This window comes from Poecilia mexicana, unplaced genomic scaffold (genome assembly GCF_051168715.1).
Source record: "Poecilia mexicana isolate PSO_F unplaced genomic scaffold, ASM5116871v1 scaffold_3, whole genome shotgun sequence".
NCBI lineage: Eukaryota > Metazoa > Chordata > Actinopteri > Cyprinodontiformes > Poeciliidae > Poecilia > Poecilia mexicana.
Genome location: NW_028263372.1, coordinates 31080224 through 31102788, shown reverse-complemented (window position 1 = coordinate 31102788; position 22565 = coordinate 31080224). Strand labels below are relative to the sequence as shown.

Here is a 22565-nt window from a genome sequence, read left to right as displayed (position 1 = left end):
GTTTGCAAAGTGACAACAGCTGGAAAAACAATAAAATATAGCTCATATGCATGTTTTTTTAAAAATATATAAACTTTCTTAATTGTTTTCTGAATGATCAATCATATGTCATAATTCCCAAATGGCATTGTATGATCCTGATAAAAGACTATTGGGTATTTGTTAAAATAAAAGGCTAGATTTGCGTATATTTGAGTCTATCTGTCTTTAATTTTGACTATTTTGTTTTGAAAATTCATCCTATTATGAAAAAAGAACAGTTCAAATGCAGTAATAAAACTCCCAAATGTCTGTAGTGACACACAGACACTGATTTTGCCTTGCGTAAACTACTGACAAGCATTGTATAGCATAAACACATTTGTATATATATTTATTTATTTTATATAGCAAATTATTTTCAGTATGCAGTTATGCAGTACACAGTTGAATAGGAACTGGCCAGACTAAGAGTCAGCTCCAGTGACCCGGACGCCATAGTCTCATGTGTTCTGAAACTTCATCTTCAATCATGAGATATACGGTAAATCATAAGCAAAAGAACAGGATTCTGGATGTAAGCAGCTTAAATGAGCTTCCTCTGCAGAGTAGTTGAACTAATTCTTGTCACCTCTTCTGTCTTCATGACCTTCTGATTTTGTAGTTTAATTTATCAACATTTTCTCTTTTGGAAAATTGTCTAATTTTTCTGCCTTACATAACAGGAAAATGCTGTGTAAGGCATTTTGTTCTCTTGTGACCTTATACAAGAGAACATCATATTTTATAGGTGTGTGGCCACTTAGAGGCATTGAATGCTCCAGTAAAAAGCCCATTGACTATTGTTAGTCTGTAAGTAGATTCCAGTTAACAGAACACGTGTTCTATATGCTAAGCTAAAACTCAAATGACTGAATTCCCTCTTAAGTCCTTCAGCTCTGCAGAGGCCTTTAGCAAAACATTCAAGTCACCCAGGCATGTTGATGAAACAAACGAGTTACAGGACAGTAGTTCTCCAGGACTGAGGTTGGGCACCCCAGAGTCCAAAACCATGCCTGAACTTTGTTGTTACTGAAAAGTGTGACCCACCCTTAGAAGGAATTCAAGATGTTTACTCTGAAAGGAAGCAGATTGCAGGGAAACTTCAAGTCCTGACAAGAAAATCTGCAAGGAATCAGCAAACAAGCTCTTATGTTTAGCTCAGAAAATGTTTTCCAGAATGCCTCTTATTAGAAAGCTTATGATAAAAAGAAAAAGAGAGTTTTACTGAAGAAGTTATGCACCAGAATTACAAGTGTCCTGATGCAAAATATTCTATAGATCTACGCATTAAGAAAAATGCAAAATTAAACAAAAAGAATGTCATATTAATGACATGCTTTTACTCAAAGGATATGTTCTTCCTGGGTTATGTTGTCCTGTCCATTGCTACGGCAGTTGTCATGATTTAAACTACATAGATATGTATCTACTTTTTCTTTTGTTGCTTTTCCTGTCCAGCTGCTCTTTAGAAACAAGCTTAGAATAATACTATAAAATGCACATGTACACATGTCCAGTCAGCAATTACTGTGTTCAGAGTTGCAGCATTATTTCTGGCACAATAGTATATCAGAAATCGAATGCAAAGGAATGTCGTGAATAGTCTGCACTGCCATTCAAATGTCTCAGATGGTCTGAAGAGCAGTTAATGTGCTTTTCTTTCATCTCCCGTTGTGATTAAAGACATTTCTAGAAAGTACTGCCGGGATGAGTAGGGACGATGATGCTGGCCCATTTGTGAATGACTGGGATGAAAAGGAGAGCAGATCCAAGAACTGACACCAGAAGGAAGGCCCACAGAAACATTCGATCCAGGACCTGAGCGGCAAACTTCCAGTCTCGCACCACCTGTAGGAAAAAAGAAGCACAAACCGCTCAGAATATTACCAATAGCTTAGTGATAAGGAAATTTGGAACTGATTAATAATTAATATTCTTTTTCAGCATTTTGTGAAAAATGCTGAAACAGGTCAAACTCACCTCTCTGACCTGGTTTTCTTTAACCACGTGCATGGTGATGTAGCGAATAGATTCCAAAGCTGCTTGGAGGTTGTGCTGGGTGTAGAGAAGTGGCGTGAGCTCAGGGCTTGGGTTTGTCATCTTCCCTAATCCAACATTTCTTTCTGATTCAGGCACTCTGGCTGCAGCATAGCGGTCCACATGGCTGCGCATCCATAGCAGCTTAGGTAGCCGATGTAGGAAAATCCTTCTCACCCACGGTGCCATGCCATGATGTGTCGATGAGGAGCGATGGTGGATGTTGATGGCAAAGACGGTGATGACGATTGAGAGTGTGACAAAGATCATGGTAAAGACCAGGTATTCCCCAATAAGAGGAATTGCCTTGGAAGAAGAAGGGATGATCTCTTCAATGACCAAGAGGAAGACCGTGAGCGACACCAGCACCGAGGTGCAGAGAGAGATCTTTTCACCTCCGTTTGAGGGCAGATAGAAGACAAGAATGGTGAGAAAGGACAGGCCAATGCAAGGGATGATGAGGAAGAGAGTGTAGAAAAGAGGCAGCCTGCGGATAATAAAGAAATAGGTGATGGTGGGATAGGAGCTGCTGCCATCAGTTCTGAGACCACGGCTGCCTGTTGCTTTCACTATCTCCCATTCTCCATTGTCAAAATAATCCTGCTTGTCCACATGGAAATCTTCCAGAAGGACGTCCACCTATGAGAATACATCATAAAATTAGTAACAGGTTACCACTGCTAATGCACTGTGCGCTTTCAATGAAATTTAGACTCACTTGTGAGCCGTCATAGGTCCAGGATCCAAACTTCATTGAACAGTTCTGGAGGTCAAATGGGAAGAAGGTTACATCAATGGTACAGGCGGACTTGTAGTTGGCTGGTGGATTCCATGAAATGGTCCCGTCGTACTTGACGACAGCCTTAGTGATAGTTCCCTCAAAACGTCCATCTGAACTGTAGAGACAAAACAACCAGAGGTTTTATAGCTCTGTGCAGTGTGATTACAGTTTTCTAAAACCCTTAAATTATTACCTCTAATCTAATATTATCATATAGCAGCCCACCCCATTGTGTCACATACTTGTCATAAAGTACAACATCAGGAAGCCAGATCCTGTCTGAGGGAACACGAATGGTTGTGATGCCCAGAAAGTCTTCAGGGCTCCATCTCAATTTCATATCAACCCATTCCTATACAATAGAGAATAAATCATTTCAGGAAAAAATACAGGTGTAATTTCCTTTGCAACTGACAATGGGAGGCAACACTGTTTGCTTTGGTTTTAGTATCCCATTGCATTGACCTGACACATACAGTTAAAGTAAATGGGCTAAAAACAGCTTTAAATTGAACACATAGCCATTTTGGGAATGATAGATCATCTCATCTGCCCCCGCCCTTCAGTTTCCCAATGTGGCATGATGTAACTTATCACTGTGGCAGAATGTATCCGAACTGAAACAAAGAGCTGGGTTTAATAATTTATAAGACCCGCCACAGGGACCATATATACAGCTGACAGGAGCAGGAGAGGGGATGGAGCGGGCATGGGGAAGCAGGTGTGTAGGCTCAGGGTCGAATTGGCTCAAATAGATGAGAACTGTCAGTGAAATGCCACCAGACCTGATTAAAAAATCCCCACAGAGGGACAGACTGCTTCTGCTTACCTGCTAGAACTGAAAGCACTTTCACACACAAAATGGCTATGAGCACCAAATAGGTTTACCAAGACATTAACATGTAGTATGAGGAAATGAAATCTAAATTCAGTTATTTATGTATGCATTACTTTACTTGCCTGTTTCATCCAAACATTAGTTGTCATTAACTGGTTTTTCTCATCCTGAAAGGGAAAATCAAAATGTTAATGACTATAACACAAACCTTCAGAACCATTACAAAGGATTAGAAAACCTTTAAGCTCACCACATCAACCAGCTGGGAGATGGCCAACCCAAACTTCACACTGATGGTCTGGTTTAGGTACTCCACTGGACGAACCCATTTCTGGTAGTTTTGAAAGAGGTATTTGAACAGTTTATCTTCTGCTTTTGCATAGGAGGAGAGATTTGGAACCTCTGAGATGTGACAAAAGACAGACAAATACAGTTTACGGGTTGAGTATGAAATAGAACACTATCCTGGATTTTTCTACAACATTATGAAACATTATTCATAGAAAAATCATGTCAACATTATGCCTGACAGTTTGATGCCTCATTGATTTAAAAATTTAAATGAGAACAGTTAAGAGTATTTGTGTTTCAAAATAATAAAACATTGGCATGATGATTGCCCGTCTAATTTGAGAAGCAAAGCCAGACAGGAACCGTCCACTAAGCTCTGACTCTTTTCTTGCAGTCATAAGGAAGAAGCTCCATGTTTGCATTTTTGTTGCAGAACAGCCTCTCCATCAAGCTTTAGCCTTTTGACCATGCTAGTTCATGTTTAACCTTATTTGGACTGGCATTGATGGATAGCAGAATTAAAATATTTCCCAGGAATTGTGGAAAGGTCCACCTCTATATAACACTTTTCCAATCATTTTGACCACTCAAAGCACTTTACAGTAGAGTCACATTCCCCCATTTGCACTCACAAGTATCTTGTGAGTGCCTTGCCCAAAGGCCACATTGATATGTAGCAGGAGGAAGCTGGACTCAAACCTACAACCTTCTGATTGCAAGATGACTACTCTACCCACACAGCCACAGTTGCCCCATTTGCATTGTCTATACTTGCATTATATTTCCCCTTGGTTCCTTCAGTTGCTGTTGGTTTATTATGTAACTCCTAGTTTGTGCTCTGTTTTTGGATTTGTTTCGGCTTCATTTCCTCCTTTGGATTTTGTGTATTAATTTAGCCTCCTTTAAAACTAGCAGTCCAAAAACAAAATCCTGTCCAGTCAATTGTCTCATTAGAAATAATTTAAAGGCCTTTGCACTTTGCCAAAGCACATTAGTAAACAGCATCATCTGAAAATCTTATCAGACAAGTGCAAAACTAACCAAAACAGGGCAGTCTTAACAGGCTGGTGAGAAGAGAAGCAGCTTACAGAACCATGCTAACTCTAAGAAGTTGCAGTGATCCAGAGCTCATGTGAGATAATCTGTCAAGAGAATAGTCCTGCACTCCCCAAATCTGGGATTTATATTGGCATGGTAAGAAGAATGTCATTTGCAGTTCACCACAAAGCATGTAGAGGACAAAGCAACTTCGTACAAGGAGTTGCTCTACAAAGATGTGGCCAAAATTGAGCTCTTTGCCCTACATAGGAAATCCTGTAATGCTACTATGTAATGTAATGTAATACAAACAAGTTCATATTTTCATGATACATGACTATATAATATATTATACGACATGATAGACCAAATCTTATCAAGAATCTATGTGAGGACTTGAAAACTGGTGTTCAGAGTTGTTCTCCATCCAGTAAATTTATTTTTGATTTACCCAATTAAAAATAGAATGGGTAAATATTCATGTCTATATGTGTGTCAAGCTTGTATAGACACAGCAGCTGTAATTGTAGCCAAAGGTGGTTCTTCAAAATGCTGAGTCAGCAAAGCTGAATATCGCATTTTTCTGAATTCAGTATCCTTTTCCTTCCACCTCTGAATTAAGCACACTGGTGAGTTGTTCTACCAGTTAAAATCCAGATAAGATCCATTGCAGTTTCTGGTTGTAGGGAGACAAATAATGAAAAAGCTGATGGGGGTGTCAATATTGCAAAGTACTGCAGCTGAAAATTCACCACAATGATGGCCGCACATGTGTGTATCACTAGTGCAGACATGCCCAGCCACTGGCTGTGCGATAAACAAATTCAGGATCACCCTGCCTTCTTCTACAACATGCCATCCCATGAGACAAGCTGTTTCCTCTTTTTGGAAATGTCGTTTGTGGCCTGAGGTACTGTTGGGGAAAGAAAAAAACAATAAATAATATCTGTGCAGTTTAATCCATCAAAACTAAACTAATCTGCTGCAGAATAAAATTAATATTTAATGTTACCCATTGCATTTTGATGAATAATGTTGCTGCTCAGGAGTGAAGCATTATGAAACACAAAAACACTGTTTTCAAATGAACATAAATTACATAATTTGATGGGTGGCTCATTCCGGATATGAAGCTTGTCAGTGAAAGTAAATCTTTGTTAAGGCAGTCTCAATACAACAATCCATAAAAACAAAACTTCCCTGACAGTTTTTATTCGTGTTTACTTCAGCTTGATCCACTCATGTTGTCAGTTGTTTACATCTCTGTTTAGAACAGCTCTTAGATGCCTTGTTGCTTGAACAAAGAATGCTTTATATTTACCTAATTGTAATCATGTATTCTTTTAGATTTATGTGGTCGCACTATTTCCATTTTTTTTTAAATTCCTGGTCAAATATGAATTATGAATATGTGTAGGTAAAAGTAATTTCATGTTAAAATTGGAGGAATTGTGGATTTAGACAATCCTAATGTATTTAAGTATATTACCACTGACATCCCTTCTGACTGTTTCATCAACCTGAGAGGCAAAATCTTACAAGTGACTCAGTCCTGTGTGAATTATTCTGCCTGATTTGCCAAAGGAGAAGCAATTTGATTGGGTACCCTGCTAAATCATCCAACAAATAAGAACAAACATATAAAAAAAAATCACCTGGACTTCATGATTAGGTACCTGATGCATTATATTTTGTACTGACAGAAAGCAATATGTATCCCTTTTTTCTACTTAAATAAGAGTTTTTTCATGCATACAGTACAATACTTACGAAAAGAGTGACACAGGTGGTACCAGCACAGAGATGGAAGCAGCATCAGCAGTAATACATGGAAAGTGGTCGCCTCTCCTGCTTTAAGCATCATGTCAAAGTTGAACACAAACAGCTGGTCTCTTAGACATCCCAGAGCTGTCAATAGTAACGAAATAAATTGAGTCTACTAAGAAATCATCTGTATTTATTGGCAATAACCTTAATTTATCATGCCTACATGCATCTTCTACTGACCACTGCACCGATAACACTTTTAATACAGGAATAGCACCCTGCACAAATCGAGAATGCCCTCCACCTTCACCTTGCAAACATGATCCTCTTACAAGAAATAAATGCAGTCCACATTGCAGCATGTAAAGGCTGGATGCGTACCTGCTCCGACTCTTTCTCATTAACACAGAATCCAGCGTGGCGGCAGATGAAAGGTGGAGGGAGTCCTGACAACAGCAACTGTGCTGCATCGCTCTCCTCCATTCCAGGCAGGTTCTTTTTCTTGCCTCCCACAGGCGCTGCTGCACTCCCGGCTGCATCCAGTTGTGCACAGGCAACGTATTCTGTTCTCTTCTCACCCCTCCTTTTCCTCCTTCTCCTTCCTCACAGTCCTCCTCAGCCCCTCCACCACAACCGGCATCTCTCCTTCTGTGCTCTGAGAAATCCAGCCACTCATCACATGCAGTAATAGCCATCCTCTGAATTCAGCCAAGCTGCTGCCCAGACCAAAGCAGTTAATGGCGAGCTCTTATTCCCATAACCATTACAATGTTTCCTGTGATCCACGTCTGCACAGGTGGGGACATGGTAAGACATAGCAAATGGGAGAAAATTTACGTTTTCTTATGTTTTGTGGAAATTAGAAGAAAAAAAAAACAGTGGAGGTGTAAGTACCATTTTTCAGGGAATCTTATTACAGATATATTTAATAACCCATTCTGTTGTGGAGTAAACGTGAAGGGAGGCATCATCATCATGCAACTACCAAGCAAGAGAAGGGAAAGTACCTGAACTGACTTGCACCTACTATTTCTAATTTTGAGCCTATTTCTGTGTTCACTAACCTTTCAACAATGTGGGAAACTTCAGAATTCAATCCAAACTTATGCTGTGAAATCTGTGATACAGATTTATTACATATGGATGTATTTCAAGCAGTTATTTTTGTCAATTTGGATGATAAAGAAAAACAAAAATGTGTAGTGTCCAAGAAAATTAGACACAGTGATGTGTGATCACTACACATCACTGTGTGTGTATATATATATATATATATATATATATATATATATATATATATATATATATATATATATATATATATATATATATATATATATATATATATATATATATATATATATATATATATATATATATATATATATGTACACACTGCTCAAAAAATAAAGGGAACACTCAAATAACACATCCTAGATCTGAATGAATGAAATATTCTCATTGAATACTTTGTTCTGTACAAAGTTGAATGTGCTGACAACAAAATCACACAAAAATCATCAATGGAAATCAAATTTATTAACCAATGGAGGCCTGGATTTGGAGCCACACACAAAATTAAAGTGAAATGTTCCCTTTATTTTTTGGCACAGCCAAGATACTGCGCAGAACCCTCAAGCTCCCAGGCCTCTGGTAGAGGACCCGAGCTCAGAGGATGAAAGAGAGACCACCCACGGAGGGTGAGAAGGGGACAGACACAGGGTGTTCTTTCTTTTTACTATTCATGTGCAGGAGCATGAGAAACAGTTTTCCAGCCAATGTGTGTTCTGACGATTCATTCTAGTTTAGTTTACAACAACAAAAAATGGAAGGGGCTCTGCCATTGAATTAAAGTATTTTTTTTAATAACAGGAGAAGGATATGTTTCTCCAGCAGACCCAGTCTCACAATTCATTGCAGATGAGCTAAAGGTGACTACTAAAATCATCCATAGACTTGCTGAATGTTTTGTTATGATGGAAACTGTGTTATTAAAATGGAATTTTTATTTTATTTTATTTTATTTCATTTTATTGTGCAGTAAGTTCCAGATAGTTCTGGAGGGGGATCGACCATTGTTTGTTGTCCTTACATATTCACTGATGCACGTCTACCCTCAGTGTTACGGTAGTGTTTTACCAACGTGATGCATTCACGTACACAGGAAAGTGGTTCCATGTAGAGATGCATTTTTCCATCTACGTGCTTCAAATAACACTTCGTAAATAACATAATCGACTATTTGCTGGTAGCTTAACAGTATTCTTCTAGTTTTACTTAATCAAAAACATGACCATAATTCACAATGGTAATTTTTTTAAGCATTATATTATAAAGTCATAAAGAATTTCTTCTAATTGGACAAAGCTTTTTAAAGCTCTTTCCGTGTGATTCTGACCATTGGGCGTGATTTTGTGCATTAAAACTGTCAGTTTTACTTTCCAGTAATTACAAAAGATATATTTTAAATGATCAGTAACGCTTTCTTGGACACTGTCTAAGAAAGCATATTATTGCTTATGTATATTAAAGAGTGTTATTTATGAAATAGGCTACAGAATAGGATTGTGATCAAATGCGATATTAAAATAGGTGATGAAATCATTCCACGGAATTGTCCTTCAACTTAATTTCCTAGTGTACAAGGCATACTTGAATGCACCATGAGGTTGTTTCCGTGGCCATAAAACCTCGTTTGTGCGCGGAATGGCGTAACAGGGAAGAACCTGACGAAGCTGCTAGTGGACTGGACTGATACACCTGATGATTTGAGGTGTATGTTGTAGCTTAACTCAAACTCAGTTTTTTGTCAGTTGAAGTAAGACTTATCACGGTAACAATGCAAATTATTTACATCCTATGCTGAAAACCGAAAAGTAATAATTGCGTTCCTAAATTTAGAGAAAGCTTTTCTGCTCTCAAGACTTCAAATCACTTCCATACTGTCGTTTATTAACATTTAGCTGGACTTATTGAATTATGATCAGTAACTACAAGGACGTGAAATGTACAGATAATGTGTTGGAAGTATACTTTTCTCACACGTTCAATTATTTGTATCATATCTTTGTTTTCTCTGTAAACTGAGATGAGCTTCTTGTATTTCAGATGAAGCTGATCTACTGCTGCGGGGCTTTGGTCCTGCTCATCCTCGTCCCCAGCTGCTGCAAAGGAGGACACATATTGGTTCTTCCTATCGAGGGCAGCCACTGGATAAACATGGATATTTTAATACAAGCTCTGCACTCCAGAGGACACAGCCTGACTGTTATGCGGCCCAGCAACAGCTGGTACATTAAAGATAACTCTTCCTATTACAGCACATTCACAGTTCCAGTGAAGAGGAGCTTCTATCAGAAGTTCATCACCAAAATCATATTTGACATCATTCAGTTTGAGCGTGGGGCTTTACCTTTGACCAGCTTCCTTTATGCTTCGCTTGGGATGTTCAGCACTACCCTGGAAATTCATAGGGCTGTGAGTGAATATGTCTCAGCCATGTTGGATGATGCAGAGTTAATTAGAACCCTGAACAACACCAAGTTTGATCTGGTTCTCACTGACCCCTGCTGGGGCAGTGGAGCACTTTTAGCTTTAGTTTTTAATGTTCGCTGGATAATATCTGAAGAAGGTCAATTTGGCATCGCTCCTTCACCATTATCATATATTCCTATCACAGGATCTGGCTACACTGATAAAATTACCTTTTTTCAAAGGGTTAAAAACAACATTTTATACTATATCATCCAAATGAATGATATGTTGGTCACTAAGCAAGTTTACCAGCCACTGTGTGAGCAATATCTTGGATCTGATTGTGACTTTGACCATTTAAAGATAGATGCAGACATCTGGCTTATGAGAACTGACTTTGTGTTTGATTACCCACGTCCCACAATGCCTAATGTTGTGTACATGGGAGGGTTCCATTGTAAACCTGCAGAACCACTTCCTGACTATATGGAGGAGTTTGTACGGAGTTCTGCCGAACACGGAGTCATTATCCTGTCTTTAGGAACATTTGTGCCTGAACTTCCAGATGATTTAGCAAATGAGATTGCAGCAGCTTTTGCAAAATTGCCACAAAAAGTCATCTGGAGCTATAGAGGACCCAAACCGTCCACTTTGGGTAACAAAACTTTACTGGTTGACTGGATGCCACAAAAAGACCTTTTAGGACATCCTAAGATAAAGCTATTTGTGGCTCATGGAGGAACTAATGGAATCCAAGAAGCCATTTATCATGGAGTTCCGGTAGTGGGTTTACCCTTGTTTTTTGATCAGTATGATAATCTGCTGCGCTTGCAAGTGAAAGGTGGAGCTAAAATTCTTACATTCAGGGCAGTGGACAAATACGACAACTTCTTGAAAGCCGTACAAGAAGTCTTGAACGAACCGTCCTACAAGCAGAACATGCAGAGACTCTCCAGGCTGCACAGAGATCAGCCAATGAAGCCAATTGATACGGCCCTCTTCTGGATGGAATATGTCATGAGGCACAAAGGTGCTGGTTACCTGAAAGCTCAGTCCTACCGAATGCCTTGGTATGTTTACCACTCAGTAGATGTAGTCCTCTTCCTCACAGGTGCAGTGGTGCTCATGGTTTTAGCTACAGTAATGTTTATCAGTTGTTTATGGAAATATGTGTGTGGATGTAAAGTAAAACTTGAGTAATGATTAGACAGATTCATCAAGTCAGCACTATCTAAACATTTTCACAAGCTGGAGTCAAGATTGAAAGCAGCAATATGAACTTGATGGACTCTTTGAATGCTTGTATTGAAACATATTTGGACTCTAACAATACTACAAATGGGTTTTGTTCAATATTATAATGGTGGCTAAGGGGATGTAATTTTTATTTTTTTATTGTAGTCCATAATATCCGACAATGTTTAATCCACATATTTGTTTATTAAATATGAATACATGTTATTTTCTTTTCTTAATTATTTTCCAATTTGTACTGAAATAAATTGGAGTTTAGTTGCAAACTATTGTTTAGAACAGTAACTGTTTACCACGAAATAAAATATTGTGTCATAAATATGCTGCACTGGATGCAACCAATATTGACGTATTTTTATGCTGAATTTTTTTTTTAATGTTTTTGAAATTTACAGACTAGCTGAATCAAGGCGTGTCGTGCTTCAAAGATATATCAGTTTCTAATTTCTACATTTCTTTACTCAGGCACTAGGTGTAGCCATGGAGACAATATTTTCTCTCAGCCAGAGCAAATCGCAGTTTGGTGACTTCCTGTAAAGTTTCCACTTGCTTGCTTTTCTTTCATTGCTTTTGCACGGTTTTCATGTCATCATTGTTGTATGGAATAGCATTTTAAACCGCATTTTATCCCTATGCTCGACGATACGAGTCAGTTAATTTTCACATCACCTCATTTGAGTTAGTCAATCTGCTACGACTGTTCTGTTTATTACTCTGTAGAACCGTTGGTAGGCGTGATTGGACTAAAGGCTGTGTGTACCTTATGCTTGTCATTTATGGAGATTGTCCTGTGGCACTCTGAAACAGCTTCCACTGTCTGGACTGAGAAGACAAACTGTAAGTAGCTATATCCATCTGTACATCTATTTAATCTCCTGTCTGGTTGTCATATCTGTTAAGTTTTGGACTTGAGAATACGGGAAATGTTTGCTGTTGCCGTCGGAGCGGGGGTGGGTGTGAAGAAAACTACTGTAACAGGAAACAGCAGGAAGAGGAAGACAGAGGAGTAAAATATGTAAGTTTCCCGGCCAAAGCGGGAAACTTGACAGGTACTCTGGAAAACGTTACTGAACATTTTTGCAAAGCTTTACAGGGAGCAATGCATGTTATAATTGATCCCGGTCTTGTGAGAAATTCTGTTTCCCTGTGAAAATCTGTTCCCCCTGTGTCGGGAGCGCGCATTGCAGCCAGAGAAGTAGATTCGGCGGATCTGACCATTTTCACGGCGCATCTGATCGATTTCTCGGTAAAAACTACTCATATAATCATGTCAATGTTGTAACTTTCAGTTTAATCGGCAGCTATCAAAATAAAAATACATACGTAAATAAACGACGTCCTGTGTGGAGGTCTTTTTACGCTGTTTTGTGTTATTTTAAACGCGAAGAGAATCGATCTTTTTTTTTTTCAGCTTTTGTCTCGTAAGCCTCACAAATAAAAGTCAGTCAACAAACACAGGTTCCCAACACGAAGTGTGCATTTATAATTTTTCATTTCTGATAAAGGAGGAGGGAAGCTGGCTGATAGCAGGGCACAAAAATAAAGACTTCCTGAAAAGATCAGTGTAAACTTTTTGGTCAGTCCCGTTCTAATGATAAATAAGGAAATGTCTAGTATGCTATCACACATAATAATTTTTGAGAATTTGGAAACAGTTACTTTTTATTTCCCAAAGTTATAGGGGGAGAAGAGGAGAGAATGGATATTTCACCAGCCTGATAAAATCTGTTCCCCCCCTTAAAATGGAAACAAATTAATTTATCTGCAAGTCTTTTACTGTGTTGATTCCACTCATCATCAACAACAAATCCTGCAAGTTTGAAAACATTTGCTCTTTTTTTGACAAAGTTAGGATGGGGGAACAAAATATTTTAAGCACCTGATAAAATCTGTTCCCCCTACATAAAATGGAAACAAATTAATTTACCTGCAAGTCTTTTACTGTGTTAATTCCCCTCATCATCAACAACAAATCCTGTGATTTTCATAACATTTGCTCTGTTTTTGCCAAAGTTAGGATGGGGGAACAAAATATTTTAAGCGCCTGATAAAATCTGTTCCCCCCCTTAAAATGGAAACAAATTAATTTATCTGCAAGTCTTTTACTGTGTTGATTCCACTCATCATCAACAACAAATCCTGCAAGTTTGAAAACATTTGCTCTTTTTCTGACAAAGTTAGGATGGGGGAACAAAATATTTTAGCTCTTTCAGCCACCTGAAATAATATGTTCCCCCTACATAAAATGGACATGTATAGTGAATTATTTTCTTTGTTACCTAAAATGTGAATCATTAAATGAAGCTGTTTATTTCAGTTTGCAGAAAAAACTCCTAGCAAAAGAGGTTGTGGATTTTCCTGTTTCCACTGCGGCGTCTGCAAATAGACATGTTTAATCTTTGAGGGTGGTAATGGTGGTCTTGCTTTTTTAGATAATTATGCTTACTTGTTTATTTGCTTAATCAATAGAACATTTATAACAAGAAAACAGCTTAATTTGACATACCATTATGTCCAGCAATCTTTGAAAAACAGTTGGATTACTTTTTAAATAGACATCGTAAAAACTAAGAAATCTCTTCCCAGTGAGAATTATAAGTTTATGGATGCTAACATTATCTAAAACAATTTTTTCACCCTTTTTGAGTTATGTAGATAATTGTTTTATGTGCGGAAAATAAAAATATATATATAGATTTCTGCTTTTATTTTTAATTTATTTAATTATTAATATTTCAGTCCTCCATACTTATGTAGACATTAAAATGCAACCAAACTACAATATGTCAAAGTGCATTTGCTGGGAAAATACACCTGAACGGTGAAACTGGAAAAGTTTAGTGATGAGCTCTAAATTCCCTTATGTTTAAAACTGTCATGGGGTGTGATTGGTGGTGAGAATGAACACAGGAGACCCAGATGAAGATGATGATGACTTTAATGATGAATGTTGCTCAAAAACAGTCCAGTCAGGCAGCATGGCAGGAACAATAGCACACAGCTAATAACCGGTAGCAACGGACAACAAGGTGACTGAATACAGGAGCTAAGGCTAACCAGGACTTTAAACAGTGCGACTGGAGAGCTTGACAGTAGATGTTAGATGTAAGACGTACGACGAAGATCTGACACAGACAGAGACAAGAGTTGGACTTAAATACACTGGGAGGGTGATCAAGGAAAGAGACACAGCTGGGATCAATCAACAGGGGAAGACGCAGAGACAACAGAGACTCACAGGACAGAAACTAAACACAGAAAAACCTTAAATACACAGAAACATGGATCATGACAAAAACTCAAGAGTTCTGTATCACTGATTACATGAAAACCATCACTACTAGGTAAAAGAACATATGACAGTGAAAAATAGTCTAGTAGCATTTGCAGCTCATACATTTTAACTAATACATTTTGCATTAGTTTTATTCAAGTCAAAAGATGATTAGAATGAACAAATTATTTTTTGTTTTATATTATTGAAATTAATTAATGAAAAACATTTATTTCTCCATTTCAGATGAAGGCAGTCTGTTGCTGCAGTGTGTTGCTCCTGCTCGTTCTCATTCCCACCTGCTGTCATGGTGGCAACATCTTGGTCTTTCCTACTGAAGGAAGCCACTGGATAAACATGGAAATTATTCTTAAAGCTCTACACTCCAGGGGACACAATGTTACTATTGCACGAGCTAGCAAAACCTGGTACATCAAGGATAATCCCTTATATTACAAGACTTTCATAGTTCCAGTAGAACAGAGTTTGGTAGATGGAGATTTTTTGAAAAAAATGTTTTCCGTGTTCATAAAACTTGAACAGGGGACTTTAACTCTCACCAGTTTTTTCGAAATTGCAATAGACATGCTCGACAAAAATCTTAATATTTACAGTTCAGTGAGCTCATTTGTTCCAGCTCTGCTGGATAATGTGGAGTTGATGAGGAAATTAAATGAAACCAAGTTCGATCTGGTTCTTACTGATCCATGCTGGGGTAATGGGGCAATTTTGGCCAAATACATGAATCTCCCTTTAGTTTATAATGTTCGCTGGTTAATGCCTGAAGAAGCTCATTTAGTCATCGCTCCCTCACCATTATCCTACATCCCTATGACAGGATCTGGCCACACTGATAAAATGACTTTTTTTCAGAGAGTTAAAAACATCATTTTGTATCTATTGACTTCCATTCAAAGCAAGTTTGCGTCTAAGTTTGTATACCAGCCACTTTGTGAAAAGTACCTTGGACCTGATTGCAACTTTGAGCAGATACAAAATGATGCAGACATTTGGCTCATGAGAACCGATTTTGTGTTTGATTACCCACGTCCCACAATGCCTAATGTCGTGTACATGGGAGGGTTCCATTGTAAACCTGCAGAACCACTTCCTGATCACATGGAGGAGTTTGTGCAGAGTTCTGGAGAGCATGGAGTTGTTATCATGTCCATTTCAACTTTTGTTGATGAACTGCCAGAGGACCTTGCAGATAGTATTGCTGCAGCTTTTGCGAAGTTGCCACAAAAAGTCATCTGGAGCTTTAGAGGCCCCAAACCATCTACTCTGGGTAACAACACTTTACTGGCTGAGTGGATGCCACAAAAAGACCTTCTAGGACATCCTAAGATAAAGCTATTTGTGTCTCAAGGAGGAACAAATGGAGTCCAGGAGGCCTTGTGTTATGGAGTCCCAGTAGTGGGTTTTCCTCTGGTATATGACCAGTATGACAATCTGCTGCGCTTACAAGAGAAAGGTGGAGCTAAAATTCTTACATTCAGGGCAGTGGATAAAGATGATGGCTTTCTGAAAGCTATGCAAGAAGTTCTGAACGAACCGTCCTACAGGCTGAACATGAAGAGACTCTCCAGGCTGCACAGAGATCAGCCAATGAAGCCAATCGATACAGCCGTCTTCTGGATAGAATACGTCATGAGGCACAAAGGAGCCGGTCACCTGAAAGCTCAGTCCTACCGAATGCCTTGGTATGTTTACCACTCTGTAGATGTAGTCCTGTTCCTGACAGGAGCAGTGATGCTCACGGTTCTAGCTACAGTCGTGTTTGTCAGGTGTTTATGGAAATTTGTGTGTAGACGTAAAGTAAAACGTGAGTAATATTTATATCCTTTATGTGTAAAGATATTGCCTGTAAATAAAAGCATGTTTATTGATCAAAGCAATTGTTTTCTTAATTTAGAGGAATATTTTGAACTTTGTTATTCAAAGTAGGGTACTGTTTTAAAAGATTTTTAACAAATAAATAGATGTTTGTATTTTAATTGACATGGTAAATTAATAAATAATTTAAAATATGTTTAATCTGTCCCACTCTTGTGTTTGATAGCAGAATATTATATATTGCAGCAGAACAGGATTAAAGACATTATTCTTGGTTATCAAGTTGCACGTGGGAATGGCATACCAAACTTGACAATGTCCCATTTACAAACTGTCTGATTAAATTATTTCATTCAGTAACTTTGCTAACTCAGCTGTTTCATAAATTAGAATATTCTAATAAGGTTCTATATTGTCTTTGAATAATAATTGTTAAGCAGGTAGTAGCCATACTTTCTATTTTAAATGTTATTCTGTCATTGTCATTGAAAATAATCACCATGAACAAAGATAAAGGCATTACAACATCAGTCTATCATTTTTCTAACGTGTTTCACTTTTAAATTTAGTTACTACAATAAATTACTTTTCTTTACAGTTGTTTTTTTTATTATTTTACATTAAATTTTTGAAATAAAGTTAGAAACTGAGCACCATGTCTTTGATATAAATGGAACAATGTCTGCGGGTCTTTAATGTTAGTGATGATGTTGCACCCATTTTATCGCACTGTAGTTGACAGTGGACTCACTTTTACTCCTTTGTGCTTGGGTTGCCTTGTTCTCTATATAAATACCAAACAACTGGAAAAGCAGGTAATAATGCCATTTTGAAATGGTGATAAAAGACACATTGATAAAACTGTACCTATTTTTGTCCTTTCAATGAGTAAGCTTATTATGTTTGTTCCTTGCACACGTTATCATAATTTAGTAGCCTTCACTGGGGTAAAGAGCATGAGCTCTTAACCTCTGCATTTTATGAAGATAGACTGTTTGTGCTTGTAGCTGTAGACTGTAAACTGTTTGTGGATCACAGAGGAAAACTGGGAGTATAAAAGGTCCTGTGGCATGAAGTCTGAATAGTGAACTTGCTCTTGTTTTTAAATCAGTTTGTCAATCGGGAGAAGGACCTAAAAGTCTTTCACTTTTCAGACATTGATGACAACGTCCAAAAAGCTATGCAAGTCTTGAACAAACACTCCTGCCAGGTGAACATGCAGATTCTCCACTGGATTCAACCCACATTTACCTATTTAGAGTGAATTTTTTAATGCTAAATTATTTCTTGATATGTACATTTTTTTTAAAAATTGCACAGTTTGTCTGAATCAAAGTTTGTGTTATTTAGTCACTCACTGTGCCAAACGCGGTCTCTAATTGCTGCATTCCTTTTCTCAGACACTAGGTGTCGCTATATTTTCTCTCAACAGGAGACTGACACTTCCGTGACTTCCTCTAAAGTTTCGACTTACTTACTTTCCTTTCATTGCTTTTGCACACTTCATGTCATCATTCTTGGATTGAACAACGATTTTAAACAAAATTTCTCCCCAAAACTCAACGATTGGCCTCAGTTTCACATTCCTGAAAATCACCGCATAATTTTTCTTAGTCAGTCTGTTTTTACTGTTCTCACACCAAGGTTATTACTTTATAGAACCATTTGATAGGCGTGGCTGGACTAAAGGTGTGTTCCGTATGGGGATTGTCCTGCAGCACTCTGAAACAGCTTTCAAGTAGGTCTGGACTAAGAAAACTAACGGTAAGTAGCTCTCTTTATATCTCGCTAGCTAGCTATTAAAATCTCCTCAGTTATTTTACTCAGGAAATTGTTACTTGACATTTTTGCACATGTAAAGTTACACTTGTACATCAGGGAGCTAAGTATGTTACAGTTGATCCCTGCAATGTTAAATACAGGACTGTCAAGACGTGTTTTCACTTTTCTTTTTTTTTTTTTTTGCTTGCTGTAGATATCCTAAATAATCTGTTCCACTATACTTCAGATTAGGTGCAGCCCTCAAATCCCGTAATATCCGATGGGAAAGTTATCCAAAACCACATTCAGTTGTAGATTATATAGAAAACGAACTTTAGATAATTTAGTTTAGTAGAGCCGTGTTTGTCTAACTCTGATAAAAGTACCTATAGTGGCAGGCTTAAGGGTGTCAAAAACAAACAAATTAGCAACTCAAATAGTCTTTCAAAATTAAATCTGGGAGTGGAATCAAACCCAGTTTAACTGTGTTCAAGTTCATGTACCAGTGAGAGTTGCTCAATGATGTGCCTAGAGACCAGGATAATTACTAGTAATACAAGCAATGTACCAGATTTTTAACTAATGAAGGTTGTATCCTATGGGTTTCATGAAAAATGGATGACATGCAAAAAGGCAAAAAACAAAAAAAAAAACTTTCTTCTACCTTTATTTTATTTTGCCATTTAGTCCTTCTTGTGATTTTTTTTTCTTTTCATTTACCTCTTGTTCAGATTTTTTCCCCAACTGAATGTTAAAGAAGAGTAGATGGCTCATAATGTTAAAGTGATGAAAATGGAACTTTTTGAAAGTTGATCTGGTGTAGAGCTAACATAGCAATTTCGAAAGCAAAATCACACAACGTGTCAAACATGGTAGCAAACATGGTAGCAATAGTTTGGTGTTTTTTCTGTATTTATTTTTATTTTAGACTCTGAACAGCTAGAAATCATGACTTCTGCTCTCTAACAGAAGATCCTTAAGCTTCAGTACACTCAACCAGCAGGACATGAATCACACCAGACCAGCAACTTCACCCCTGACTGGCTCAAAAAGAGGAACATTTTGGTGTGGCCTATTTAAAGTCCAGACTTGTATTCACTTGCAGCACTTTGTTGCAAACAGGCTAGTTCACCACTGTAATGTAGCAAAATTAAAACAAAGTGGGACAACATTGTTCCAAAGCAGCATAAAAATTCAAGGAGGCAAATACTTATTCATGCTATACCATGAGAGACGACTCACATTTCCTCTGACACCTTTCAGTCAGCAAATAGTTTGCATGTCTTATGTTGATACAAAAAAAAATCAGCAAATAGTTTGCATGTTTTATGTTGATACAAAAAAAAAAAAACTATTAGACTTTTACAGTTTATATGTATATTAATGCATACCTTTTACTGTATTTTTTCTATTCCATTCAAGAGATGATTAGAATTAGGGAAGGCTGACCTGTTGTGTTAATGTCTGTTTTATAGTACTAAAATTATATATTGAATGATATATTTTTTTATTTCAGATGAAAGCAGTCTGCTGCTGCAGTGTGTTGCTCCTGCTCGTTCTAATTCCCACCTGCTGTCATGGTGGCAACGTCTTGGTCTTTCCTACAGAAGGAAGCCACTGGATAAACATGGAAATTATTCTTAAAGCTCTACACTCCAGGGGACACAATGTTACTATTGCACGACCCAGCAAAACCTGGTACATCAAGGATAATCCCTTATATTACAATACTTTCATAGTTCCAGTAGAAAACAGCTTAATAGATGCAGATTTTATGAAAAAAATGTTTTCTGAATTTCTAAAACTTGAACGGGGGACTTTACCTATCACCAGTTTTTTCCGAATGACGCTAGGCCTGCTCGACAAAATTGTTGATGTTCACAATTCTGTGAGCTCATTTGTCCCAACTCTGCTGGATAATGTGGAGTTGATGAGGAAATTAAATGAAACCAAGTTTGATCTGGTTCTTACTGATCCATGCTGGGGTAATGGGGCAATTTTGGCCAAATACATGAATCTCCCTTTAGTTTATAATGTTCGCTGGCTAATGCCTGAAGAAGCTCATTTAGCCATCGCTCCCTCACCATTATCCTACATCCCTATGACAGGATCTGGCCTCACTGATAAAATGACTTTTTTTCAGAGAGTTAAAAACATCATTTTGTATCTATTGACTTCTATTCAAAGCAAGTTTGCGTCTAAGTTTGTATACCAGCCACTTTGTGAAAAGTACCTTGGACCTGATTGTGACTTTGAGCAGATACAAAATGATGCAGACATTTGGCTCATGAGAACCGATTTTGTGTTTGATTACCCACGTCCCACAATGCCTAATGTCGTGTACATGGGAGGGTTCCATTGTAAACCTGCAGAACCACTTCCTGATCACATGGAGGAGTTTGTGCAGAGTTCTGGAGAGCATGGAGTCATTATCATGTCCCTCTCAACATTTGTTAATGAACTGCCAGAGGACCTTGCAGATAGTATTGCTGCAGCTTTTGCGAAATTGCCACAAAAAGTCATCTGGAGTTATAGAGGACCCAAACCGTCTACTCTGGGTAACAACACTTTGCAAGTTGACTGGATGCCTCAAAAAGACCTTCTAGGACATCCTAAGGTAAAGCTATTTGTGGCTCATGGAGGAACAAATGGAGTCCAGGAGGCCTTGTGTCATGGAGTCCCAGTAGTGGGTTTTCCTCTGGTTTTTGACCAATATGACAATCTGCTGCGTTTGCAAGAGAAAGGTGGAGCTAAAATTCTTACATTGAGTACAGTGGACAAAGATGACAACTTCCTGAAATCTATGCAAGAAGTTCTGAATGAACCGTCCTACAGGCAGAACATGAAGAGACTCTCCAGGCTGCACAGAGATCAGCCAATGAAGCCAATCGATACAGCCGTCTTCTGGATAGAATACGTCATGAGGCACAAAGGAGCCGGTCACCTGAAAGCTCAGTCCTACCGAATGCCTTGGTATGTTTACCACTCTGTAGATGTAGTCCTGTTCCTGACAGGAGCAGTGATGCTCACGGTTCTAGCGACAGTCGTGTTTATTAGGTGTTTATGGAAATCTGTGTGTAGACGTAAAGTAAAACGTGAGTAATATTTATATCCTTTATGTGTAAAGATATTGCCTGTAAGTAAAAGCATGTTCATGGTATGAAAGCAATTGTTTTCTTAATTTAAAGGTATATTCTGAACTTTGTCATTGGAAGTAGAGTACTGTTTCATAAGATTTTAAACAAATAAATAGATGTTTGTCTTTTAATTGAGATCGTAAATTAATAAATCATTTAAGACATATTTAATCTGTCCCATTCTTGTATTTGATAACAGAATATTATATATTGCAGCAGGACAGAATTAAAAGTTGAAGTCCTTAGAAATCAGAAGTTGTATCTGGGAATGACATACCAAACTTCACAATGTCCCATTTACAAACTGTCTAATTAAATTATTTAAATCAGTAACTTTGCTAACTCAGTTTTTAGGATGTTCTGATAAGGCACTTCTGTCAGATTGAAAGAACCAGTTAGAATAATAATTGTTAGGCAGGTCGTAGCCGTACTTTCTACTGTAAGTGTTATGTTTGCATTAGCTGGTATTGAAAATAATCACAATGAACAAAAATAGACATTGCAACTTCAGTCTGTGTATTTTTTTTCCTAATTTGTTTCACTTAGTAAATAGAGTTGCAAAAATAAATAACTTCAATAAAGTTATGTTCTTATTTTGCATTCATTTTTTGAAATAAATATAGAAACAGAACACAATGTCTTTCATATAAATGGAAAAAAGTTTGAAGGTCTTTGGTGGTAGTGATAATGTTGCACTCATTTTATAACACTGTAGTGGCAAGTGCCAATACCATTATGTATATAAATACCAAGTGACAGGAGAAGCTGTTAAATGTGTTGTTTTGAAATGGTGAAAATAGACACATTGAATAAACTGCACCTACATTTGTCCTGTCAATGAGTAAGCTTATTATCTTTGTTCCTTGCACACATTATCAAAATTTAGTAGCATTCACTAGGGTAAAGAGCATGAGCTCTTCACCTTTGCATAGACAAAGAATCTATCAGAAGATAGACTTTGTGCTTGTCACTGTAGACTGAAATCCAGGATGAATTTAATATTTATGGTTTGGACGAGTAATATGCAGTGCACATTGAGTTAATAGCAGCAAGGAA

General features: G+C 37.7%; 1 protein-coding gene and 3 pseudogenes across 4 annotated transcripts; 3 read left to right on the top strand and 1 right to left on the bottom strand.

Annotated features, from left to right (window-relative positions):
* Nucleotides 1–356: 356 nt before the first annotated feature.
* chrna5 (cholinergic receptor, nicotinic, alpha 5) lies at nt 357–7624 on the bottom strand. Its single transcript, XM_014994335.2, has 8 exons — nt 7155–7624; nt 6777–6914; nt 3928–4079; nt 3800–3844; nt 3082–3191; nt 2777–2954; nt 2002–2697; nt 357–1869 (listed from the first exon to the last, which is right to left on the bottom strand). Exons 2-8 carry the CDS (start codon nt 6868–6870, stop codon nt 1711–1713), a joined length of 1434 nt encoding a protein of 477 aa, XP_014849821.2. The 5' UTR covers nt 6871–6914; nt 7155–7624; the 3' UTR covers nt 357–1710.
* Nucleotides 7625–9474: 1850 nt separating this feature from the next.
* Nucleotides 9475–11820, top strand: LOC106922147 (UDP-glucuronosyltransferase 2C1 pseudogene; annotated as a pseudogene). The gene is made up of 2 exons (XR_015762555.1): nt 9475–9546; nt 9882–11820. The product of XR_015762555.1 is annotated as a UDP-glucuronosyltransferase 2C1 pseudogene (transcript).
* A 204-nt stretch (nt 11821–12024) lies between these two features.
* LOC106922148 (UDP-glucuronosyltransferase 2C1 pseudogene) lies at nt 12025–17141 on the top strand (annotated as a pseudogene). Its single transcript, XR_015762554.1, has 2 exons — nt 12025–12338; nt 15022–17141. The product of XR_015762554.1 is annotated as a UDP-glucuronosyltransferase 2C1 pseudogene (transcript).
* A 911-nt stretch (nt 17142–18052) lies between these two features.
* LOC148160270 (UDP-glucuronosyltransferase 2C1 pseudogene) lies at nt 18053–22347 on the top strand (annotated as a pseudogene). The gene is made up of 2 exons (XR_015762553.1): nt 18053–18375; nt 19889–22347. The product of XR_015762553.1 is annotated as a UDP-glucuronosyltransferase 2C1 pseudogene (transcript).
* The last annotated feature ends 218 nt before the right edge of the window (nt 22348–22565 follow it).